The following is a 10,793-nucleotide window of genomic DNA, read 5'->3' as shown; positions in this document are numbered from 1 at the left end:
TTTTTGTTTATTCATTTTAGAGAGAGGAGAGGGAGAGAACAGGGGAAGGAGCAGGAAGCATCAACTCCCATATGTGTCTTGACCAGGCAAGCCCAGGGTTTTGAACCGGTGACCTCGGCATTCCAGGTCGACAGTTTACCCATTGCACCACCACAGGTCAGGCCCTGTCCAACATTCTTTATGAACACGTATTTTCATTTTCCTTGGGGAAATGTATAAGTGCAGAACTGGTGCAATACAGAGTGGGAATATTTTTAGTTTATTAAGAACCTTGTACCCCTTTTTTTCTAAGTGGTCGTACCATTAAACAATCCCAAGGACAATACATAAGAGTTCCAGTTGCTTCATCACCTTGGTGACATATGATGTTGTCGACTTTTTAGTTTTAGCCAGTCAAGTGAGCGTGTAGTGATTTTCATTTGCATTTGCCTAATGACTAATGATGTTGAGCACATTTTGCTGTGCTTGTTTATTCATGTATTCATCTTCCTTTGTGATGTTCCTTCTCCCTCCCCCCACTTCATTGGGTTCTTTGCCTTTCCATTATTGAATTGTGGGAGTATCTTTATATATCATAGATACTAGTCTTGAGTCAGCTATACATTTTGCAAATATTTCTTCCCTCTCTGCAGCTTTTCTATTTTTTTTTTTTAAGAGCAAAACCCGGTTCCAATCAGGCAATGCCAACCTGTTTAGGACCCCTCTCACTTTCCAACCTTCTTAATGATGTGTTTTATGAGCATGTGATGTAATCAGGGCCTCCGCTAATTAGTAAAATCTCCTTGCCATGGCCACGGAGATGATTTCAGGCACGGCTACATGACATCTTCAAGCCGATGAATCACCTTCTAGGAATGCTGGGACAAAAACAGACACTCTTTGTGGCTGGATATAAGCCTGAGGAGATGTACTGTCTATCTCTGTTGGCATCCATCTTGCCACATGTGGAGAGAGCCAATCTGAGAATCGACTCGAGCCAGGGAAGCAGAGCCTAGAGGCAGAGAGAGAAACCAGGTCTGTTTGAGTCCCTGCATTAGGCTCCGGGCCAATTAAACTGCTGTCCACATAGATCCCACATTGTCTTGCCTTTATACCTTTGCACATGCTGTTCCTTTCACCAGGACTGTCCTTAGGCCACATCTGCAAATATCCACGGATCCTATCTGAGATGGCACCTCTTTCATCATATTTTTCTGATCTTTCTTGATTTTTCTGTGCCCATGCTAAAGGGACTTCTTCCTCTTCTGGGCACTAAATGTTATTGGTGTCTCTTAGCATATGTTATATATGTAGTTATGTATCTTAGCATATAGTTCTATGTATTATTATTATGCTTTATTTAAAAACCACAACTGTAAGCTCATTTGTGCCTGGATCCATGTCTGATCTTGGTATTACTCACATAGCATGCCCTCAGAATATTTACTGGTAGAGATTTCTGGTGGTAGGAGCACAGGGAACCTTAGTTTTCTGCATGAGATCTTCCTGTGACTAATTATAAAAGGTGTTGTTTTTGTATTCAGAAAAAAATATATAAAGATTTTAAAACTCATTGAATGAGTGAATTAACTACTGAGTGTATGTAGTAGCTTTAATTCCACGCCCAGGTTTCTACAGAGATACAGTCAATGCTATATTCTCCGTTTTGATTGCCCACCTCTTTTCTCACTTTGCTTTTTTTCCACTCCAGAAAGCACAAAGCAACAATCAGGGTGGCTAAGGTAGATAGGTGTGTTAGGAGGGTCACCTTTATCTTTCAAGGATCTGTTTCTTCTTCTCCTTTAGTGACCAACTCATCCCAGTCTTCCCAAGACTTTTCTGATTTTATTTATTTTTATTGATTGATTTTTAGAGAGACAGAGAGAGGACAGGAGGGAAGGAGGGAGGAGGAGGAGGAGAGTGAGCGGGAGAGAGAGAAGCACTCATTTGTTGTTCCACTTAGTTGTGCATTCATTGGTTGCTTCTGGTATGTGCCCTGATGAGTGATCAAACCCACAACCTTGGTGTTTCAAGAAGATGCTCCAACTGAGCTAACCAGCCAGGGCCAGGACTTTCTTCATTTTAACACCAAAAGCCCACATCTGGAGAAACTCTTCATTTCCAGACAAAACTGAACCGTTGATCACCTTCTGTACTCCTCCCAAAACCATGAATCTTCTTGTATTACGTGGAAGAGAAACTTTCACTGGTTCCTGTGGTAGGCAGAATTCTAGGATGGCAAAGCTCCTGTCCTCTAGTATAGACATCCTGTATAGATGTAGATGAGACCTATGAATATAGTGGGATATCATTCCTGTGATTAGATTACCAATGTCTTGACTTCGTTTTGGATTAATCGAAAGGGAGATTATCTTGGGTTGGCCTGACCTAATCAAGTGCACTCATTTTTTTAAAAAAATTTATTTATTCATTTTAGAGAGGAGAGAGAGTGTGAGAGAGAGAAAGGGGGGAGGAGCAGGAAGCATCAACTCCCATGTGTGCCTTGACCAGACAAGTGCAGGATTTTGAACCGCCAAGTGCACTTAAAACAAAATGATGTGTCAAAGAGATGCGTTCCTGTGGGTCACGAACAGCCAGCCTCTATGAGTCCTACAGCCACAAAGAAGTGAATTAAAAACTAAAACAAATAAAAAAAACACGAGAGTGCTTGCTTCGGCAGCACATATACAAAAAACCCCATAAGCTTGGACCCCAAGCCTCAGATTAGACTTCCTCTCCAGTGAATATTTTGATTTCAGCCCAGCTATACCGACCCTGTGACATGATTCTGATCTACTGAGTGTGAGATAATGAGTTCATTGTAAGCTGCTAAATTTGCGGTCACTTGTTATACAACAACAGAAAACTGATACGATCCCATAAATGGCACTCTCCCATAGAAGAGAAAGCTAGGTGACTGTGGCAAGCTCCTCAACTTGTCTGAGTCTTTTTTTTTTTTTTTTGTATTTTTCTGAAGCTGGAAACGGGGAGGCAGTCAGACAGACTCCCGCATGCTCCCGACCTGGATCCACCCGGCACACCCACCAGGGGGCAATGCTCTGCCCATCCGGGGCGTCGCTCTGTCGCAACCAGAGCTACTCTAGCGCCTGGGGCAGAGGCCAAAGAGCCATCCCCAGCGCCCGGGCCATCTTTTGCTCCAATGGAGCCTCGGCTGCGGGAGGGGAAAGAGAGACAGAGAGGAAGGAGAGGGGGAGGGGTGGAAAAGCAGATGGGCGCTTCTCCTGTGTGCCCTGGCTGGGAATCGAACCCGGGACTCCTGCACACCAGGCTGACGCTCTACCACTGAGCCAACCGGCCAGGGCCAACTTGTCTGAGTCTTTCTTTTTTTTTTTTTGCATTTTTCTGAAGCTGGAAACGGGGAGAGACAGTCAGACTCCCGCATGCGCCCGACCAGGATCCACCTGGCACTGGGCGACGCTCTGCCCACCAGGGGGCGATGCTCTGCCCATCCTGGGCGTCGCCATGTTGCGACCAGAGCCACTCTAGCGCCTGGGGCAGAGGCCAAGGAGCCATCCCCAGCGCCCGGGCCATCTTTGCTCCAATGGAGCCTTGGCTGCGGGAGGGGAAGAGAGAGCCAGAGAGGAAGGCACGGCGGAGGGGTGGAGAAGCAAATGGGCGCTTCTCCTATGTGCCCTGGCCGGGAATCGAACCCGGGTCCTCCACACGCTAGGCCGACGCTCTACCGCTGAGCCAACCAGCCAGAGCTTGTCTGAGTCTTAATGTCCCTATCTATAAAACGGGGAGGCCGGTGCCCATCTCCAGGAGCGTTAAACATTAAATGAGGTGACATATATCATGCGTTCATAATGGGAAAGCACTCAGTAAACAGTTTTTCTGCGCATATTCCTTGGAAATCCACTCCCTCCGTCATGGCCCTGGCCGGTTGGCTCAGTGGTCGTCATGAAGCAGATTCTGTTTTCCCTGGCTCTCAGCTAAGTACCTGCATATCTTGAACAGCCAAGATCAAAGGTCAGTATGTGGATATGCTACGCCTTGACTGCCTTCCTTTGACTAATAAAGCTCTTCCTATTTCAAGTGGCAACTATTTTGCTAGAAGTAAATAAAAACAAAACCCTAAATGGTTAGTTTGGCTTGGGGAGCATGGTCCACAGGACAATTCCTGTTGCTAAGAGGGACACGTCCACACAGGTAAAGTACCCATTGACAAATAAATACATAAACATATTCATCCAATGAAATATTATATAGCCTTAAAAAGGAAGAAAACCATGACACATGCTGCAACATGGATGAAACTTGGAAGACATCATGCTAAGTGAAATTAGCCAGTTACAAAAGGATCAATAATGTATCAGTCTGCTGACACGAGGTCCCTAGAGAGGTCAGATTCATAGAGACAGAAAAGAGATGGTGGTTGTCTGGCCTAGGAGAGGGGGAAACATAGAGTTTGTTTCTAATTGGGACAGAATTTCAGTTTGGAAAGCTGAAGAATGTTCTGTAGGTGGATGGTGGCGATGGCGGCACGGCAATATGAATGCACATAATGACACTGAGCTGTACACTTAAAATGGTTAAGATGGTAGTTTCTTTGTTATATGTATTTTACCACAGTATAAACATTTAACTTAATTTTATTTTTTTAAAATGAGAAGCAGGGTGGCAGAGTGACAGACTCCCACATGTGCCCTGATCAGGATCCACCCCACAAGCCCCCTATGTGTGTGTGGGGGTGTGTGCTCTGCCCATCTGAAGGCCTTGCTCTGTTGCTTGGCAACCAAGCTATTTGTTTTTGTGTGACAGGAACAGAGAGACAGAGAGAGGAACAGATAGGGACAAACATGAAGGGAGAGAGATGAGAAGCATCAATTCTTTGTTGTGGCACCTTAGTTGTTCATTGACTGCCTTCCCTAAGTGCCTTGACCAGGGGGCCACAACAGAATGAGTGATCCCCTGCTCAAGCCAGTGACCTTGAGCTCAAGCCAATCAGCGACCTTGGGCTTCAAGCCAGTGACCTTTGGGCTCAAGCTAGCGACCATGGGGTCACGTCTATGACCCCATGCTCAAGCTAGTGATCTCAGGGTTTCGAACCTGGGTCCTCCATGTCCCAGTCCAACGTTCTATCCACTGTGCCACTGCCTGGTCAGGCAGCAACCGAGTTATTTTAGTGCTTGAGCCGAGGCCATGGAGCCATCCTCAGTGCCCAGGGCCAACTTTCTTCAACCTTCTCCAACCAAGCCATGATGAGAGAGACGACAGAGAGAAAGAATGGGGAAGGGAAGGGGTGAAGAAGCAGATGGTCCCTTCTCCTGTGTACCTTGACTAGGAATCAAACCTGAGACAACCACATGCCAGGCTGGCACTCTACCACTGAGCCAACCGGCCAGGGCCAAAATTTAAATTATGGCCTAATAGTTTGGTCATTAACAAATGAAGAACTGCTCTTGATTATTGGCCAGTTATTCTTCATATTTTCTCTCCAAAACCCAAAGTTCTGCTAACACGCCAACACAAGCAATCAAGTTACAGTAGATTTTACTTCTTTATTTTCCTTTCTTAGCTCTTATCAGCCTTCCTAACTTCAAGTTGGGCATAAAATGTTTGACAACACGACTCCCCATTAAAATCCAACTCCTTGGCATCATACCTGCCTCCAACAAGATGTGTTGAGAAGCCCCGAAACCTTGTTTCTTTACTGGGGGTTTTGTTTGTTCATTTATAAGATCCACCTCAAAGGCTCAAGTATGTTCCAGCACTAAGATTCCTTCCCTTGCTTTGAAATTTCTATACCTAGTTACTATCACATTAAAAAAAAAAAAAAGTGAAGCATTTCAAGAAGCCCTCTTGCAATATAGTCTGTATAACTTAGCAGAAATCGAAGCAAAAGTGGACCCATGGTATTTCCTGCCTCCTCAGAGTTCCAGAGTAAGGCCTGTGTAAGAGGACTCCACGTCGGTTTCCAGGGGGAGCGTCCTTCCTGAGCTGTACCGCTAGGCAACCTCAGGTGTGGGGTTAGCCCATCCCCGAGCAAACTGATACCATGCAAACTCTCGGGTCCGGGGCTCCCTGCAAACATAGGGCACTGACTTCTGTGGTGCTGTCCTTGGCCCTCCAGGCTCTCTCTGGGTCCTCACGGTGCCATTTCTAAGCGCTCAGTTCCAATATTCCAAACCAATGGCCATTTCTGGAAGGGCTGCCAGGGTCAGGCTCTTCGTGAACCAGCACAGCTCCGGTGCTGGCTTGGGAGAGCCACGTCACTCCTCTCTCAGGTTCCAAACGGCCGACAGCTGGACGCCTCGGGCCACGTCCGAACCACAAGAGCCTGTCACCGCATCATCGACTAACCTGGACCAAATCACGTCTGGGGAGGGCGGGGCCAAGACCTGTACACCGGGACCCGACGGCGGCCCCGCCCCCAACTTCCGTCCAGACTGCGGTCACGTGTTCTGACCCGCCCCGCAGACGCGGCTTCTCTCGCGTCCAGTGTCCCGTCTTCCCTTCCGCCGGAAGTGGGGCGACTTTCCCTTTCCGGCTACGGGTCCCCAAGCGGAGGGGGAGGCCGGACTGGGGCGCAGAACGGCGGCGGCGGCGGGGGCGGTAATGGCGGAGCTGGTGCAGGGGCAGAGCGCTCCGGTGGGGATGAAGGCTGAGGGCTTCGTGGACGCCCTGCACCGGGTCCGGCAGGTACGGGCGCGGCCGGCTGGCGGGAGCACGGGAGCCCAAGGCGGGGCCGGACCGAGCCCGGTGGGGAGGAGGGGGTCGGGCCTGGGGGCGGGAGGTAGCCCGGGCTGACGCCCCAGCCGAGTTTGGTGGTTCCGTGGGGCTCCTGCAGCCAGGAGGAGCCGAAGGATGAGGCGCCGGCGCGAGGCCCAGGCCCAGCCTGTCGGGCGGGTTTCCCAGGTGCCTGCAGCCACTGGGAAAGGGTTTGCCCAGGGCGCCTGGCCCCATTGCGTGAGGCCCGAGCTGGACCCTCAGAGCAGCCAGCGTGGGGTTCTGAGGTTCGCGAGAGGAGGGGACTGCAGAGCTCACGGTGAGGACCGGGTCTAGCCAGAGGGCGGTTGTCTCAATTTAAAGGCTGTTTCCTTTAAACTTGGAAAAACATCATCTTCGGGCATTCTGTGGAGTGGAGGAGTTCGAGGGCATTTTACTTTTGAGGGTTCTTTTGGGGAGGGGCGAAGAGGAATAGGTTAAATAGATGTGGGTGGTCCAATTCACAAGACGTAGAAATTCCTTACAGGCAATAGTTTCTCCTCTCTCTGGGAGAATGTGATATCTCATTGCAGCAGTGAAACTTGATCGTCTGACAATGTCGTGCATTTTGTTAGAGTTAAATAAACTGATTTTTAAGAAGTTACAAATTTACCTGGGGAATGAATATGGTTTCTGCCATATGGGGCTTCTTCGTGGTGCTTTGAACAGAACAAACACATTCTTGTATTGTGCGTAAAACTTACTGACAAGTTAGCTCTAACACTTAAACTTCTGCTGAGTGTCTTGTATTCATCATCTCTTCCTATTTAATTGTAGGCATACTAACTGACCTTTTAAAAGTTGGGCCATAACCAACTACTGCTTGATTCCTAACAGAAAGCCACAGGACTCATTGCATTAGAAGATCTACTCGGTTGCTTGAAGACATGGTCTTTACATCTCTTTCCAGTATTCCAAGGGAGGGAACCCTACCTGTTTCCCAGATACTGACTTTTCATTTTAATACTGATGCTTCTATAGACGATATGTTGGATCCCAGAACTTTCCAAACCTGTGGTTCCACCTAAAATTGTGTCCGATGACTTGTTACTTACTGCCTAGGCACTGACCAGTACAGTAGTGAGTATCCATCCTCCTTAGACTTCAGAGCCAACCAGTGGCTGTAATGGATGAGCATGCCATCCAGCTCCCCTTCCACCACTCTGCTTGCCGGCGTGTTACACTGCTCTCCTCTACAGTACAGGGTCCTGAACCTTGTTTCTCACTGGCTACTAATATGTAAATGGCTTTCACTCTGTGCTGATGTGTGACAGTCACCTTGTTGGCCTTCCATATCCAGGAAGACTTAGAGTCACTACCCTAAAGAGCTCAGATCCTCAGTTTGCAGAAGGCCTGTAGTTGAACGTAAAATGAATTTTGAACCATTGAGAAGACTTTCTGCTTCTCTTGAGCCAGTGGTTGAACTCATTTTCTTGGACAGCCTGCTCAAGAGGGAAGGAGACCCTCTGTTAAATGCTGACCTAATGCGGATTGTTGAAGCAGTGGTGTGTACTACTAGCAGAGAAAACTTCATTGGAAATGTTCCCAGCTCTGAAATGCACCATTGACTGGAGCAGTAATAAGCCCAATGGAGACACTGCTGTAAGTGTATCACTTCTGAATATTAACTGCTGGAGGTCGATACTCTCTCCAAGGATTTGATGGCTTTTAAAAACTAAAGAAACAGGTTTGTGGGTCATTTTAGGTTTATTTATAGATTTGCATTGGGCAAGAATGGAATGTCAGAAATCTAAAATATTGTATGCTTATAGTAAAACTTACCTAAAAGGCTCTCATATTATTTGGGCATCTGGATGACAGTGGTTCTATTTTTCCCTGTGTGCACAGATGTTGCAGAGATGTTTTTTCCCCCCAACAGCAACAAAGTAAAAGACAGTGTATCTATTTAAATGATTGCAAGGCTTTCCCCCTTCTTATGTGTCTCATAAACACCAGCAACAGTCTATAAAGCCCTCATAAATTTGTCAGAGAGCAGCTCTGTGTTGCTCAGTTTATCTTGAAGATCATAATAGCCTGTTGACCCTGCTGGGATTTGAACCTGCAGTTTCTATTAAGTCTGGTATTTGGAGTCCAGCACCTAATCTCCACTTCCCTCCTGGCATTGAGAAGCCTCCTTGTATAGCCTTTGAACTTTTTCCAACAAAGGGAACCAATTGTTGCTGTTAGTGTTTGGCCAAATGGGTAATCCAGCCATTCTGTAGGGAAGTACACAAGTGTAGAAATGTGATCTGATTCATTCCCACTGATAAGTATCTAATACTGCTGGGTGTTAAAAAACCATCATGTTCGGTTCTCCCATCATTGGCAGGTTAGCAAAAACAGAGTTTCTACAACTTGTTTAGAGAAGGCTGGATCCTAATCAGGGTGGGATGTGAACTCAAAGCCAAAATAAGTCATCCTGTTTTATGGCTACACTACACCTCTACCATGACCGTCTGTCTAGGTTGTAAGGGGACCGCATGGAGTATGGATGAGTAGATAACAATCTGTTTTAAGTTTCTAAACATAAAAATGTTTCCTGAAAGTGCACGCACATTGGCAGGTTAAGATAGTGTGAAACCACAGTGGATTACAGATTACCAGGGTGGTTTACCAGCAGCTGTCTGTATGCTGGACCAACTGTCTGTCAGTCATCATCTCAGTAGAAGAAATTCTATGGCCAAACTGGTAATATTTTTAAGACTTGAAGGTTCTATTTTGACCTAGACCCAGTCAGTGCCTTTGTGTTTTAAAACTCTAGAGTATTCTATCCACATAAATACAGTGTAATTGGTGCCTTGTGGGGTTGAGCATTATGTTGCACACAAATGATTGTGATCAAGCTATTGTAAAATCAATAGAAAGTAACATTAGAACCCATTCTTTACCAGCACTTTGGGGGGGTATTGATTAGTGAGGGGCCTGAGAAATTCCACAGTACTCCAGAAAATGCCTCCCAGTGCTGCTGCTTAAGACTTTGAGCCTGAGCAGTAGGCGATTTGGCGAGAGTGCTGGACAGAAGCACCAAATTTCCTTTAAGAGAATGTGCATCCACCATTAAAAGAAAAAAGCCTTCATTCATCGGCCATTGGGTGCTCCCGAAGAGATGCTGCCTTTGCTTACTGAATGTATGATGTTTATGCCTCAAAGTCAAGTGTGCTGGATGCGCAGTCAAATTAAGTTATACTCCACTGAGACCGTCTCATACGTGTTCCGTAGTTGAGTAGCTGAAGCTATTTCAGCAGGGACTTAAACTCCTGCATGTCCATTTGCTTCGGCCTTCGCAAGCACTTGAAGAAAACCAGTGTCTATAGGAAATCCGTGGGCTGCCTCTGTATCTGTGGTAGGACCCAGTAGAGTGCCCTGCGAAGAGCGGGTCCTGAGGGTTTGGTGATGTGACTGAGTCTGTCCGAGTGCTGAGCTTCGTATTTGATAGTGAAAGGTAGACACAAAGTGAACAGTATGTGTGCCTCTAAAGTCTTTTCTCTTTTCCTGCTGAGACGTTTTTATCTTTCTTTTAAAATCTGATATTCCATGTGTATCATCAAACTTTGGCTTTCTCTGAAATCCCAATTATTTGTAGATACAGATTTGTCAGGACCAGAGTTCTCAGGTGGCCCAAGGGCGGGGGAAGGCCCCAGTGGGCCTGCAGGCATGCTTTGTTCCATCCACACAGTGCCAGCACTTAGAAAGTAGAATGATTTCACATTAGCATTGAGATTTCTCGCTTCTCCAGAAAAGACGTGGCCACACTGCTGCCACATTTTGCAGTGCTGACACTCGGCGGGAGCTTGGTAGCCTCTACCCCTTTGCGAGGGCGCTGACACCCTGGTTGCCTTCATTCCCACCACTTGGCTCATGTGTTGCACTGCCTAATTAATAGCCTTTTTTTCTCATCCTTTTTCAAATTGTGAGCCCATCATCTCTGGTTATTTGAAATTTATAATGGAAAAACTCTGAATGGTGAGTTGGACAATCTGAGTCTCTTTGGGCTAGGTTAGCCTTTCCCAACATTGGATCCATGGGCTGTTAATATGGTCTATCCATGGCAAAGGGCTCATGGACAGATAAGTTTGGGAAGTACA

The 10,793-nt window shown here is 46.7% G+C and overlaps 1 protein-coding gene across 3 annotated transcripts in view; it reads left to right on the top strand.

The window, feature by feature from the left end:
- Positions 1-6,472: 6,472 nt before the first annotated feature.
- FUBP3 (far upstream element binding protein 3) overlaps positions 6,473-10,793 on the top strand; it is a 57,260-nt gene continuing 52,939 nt past the window's right edge. For 2 of the 3 annotated variants that reach the window (XM_066255971.1, XM_066255969.1), the window contains exon 1: positions 6,474-6,642. In XM_066255971.1, the coding sequence (XP_066112068.1) occupies positions 6,559-6,642 (84 nt within the window). In that variant the 5' untranslated portion in view covers positions 6,474-6,558. Of the gene's footprint in view, positions 6,643-10,793 lie in introns of all 3 variants that reach the window. The other variant, XM_066255970.1, reaches the window with a different exon arrangement.

Source organism: Saccopteryx bilineata, chromosome 2, assembly GCF_036850765.1.
Source record: "Saccopteryx bilineata isolate mSacBil1 chromosome 2, mSacBil1_pri_phased_curated, whole genome shotgun sequence".
NCBI lineage: Eukaryota > Metazoa > Chordata > Mammalia > Chiroptera > Emballonuridae > Saccopteryx > Saccopteryx bilineata.
Note: the sequence above shows the minus strand (reverse complement) of the source record. Positions and strands in the feature narration are given on the sequence as shown.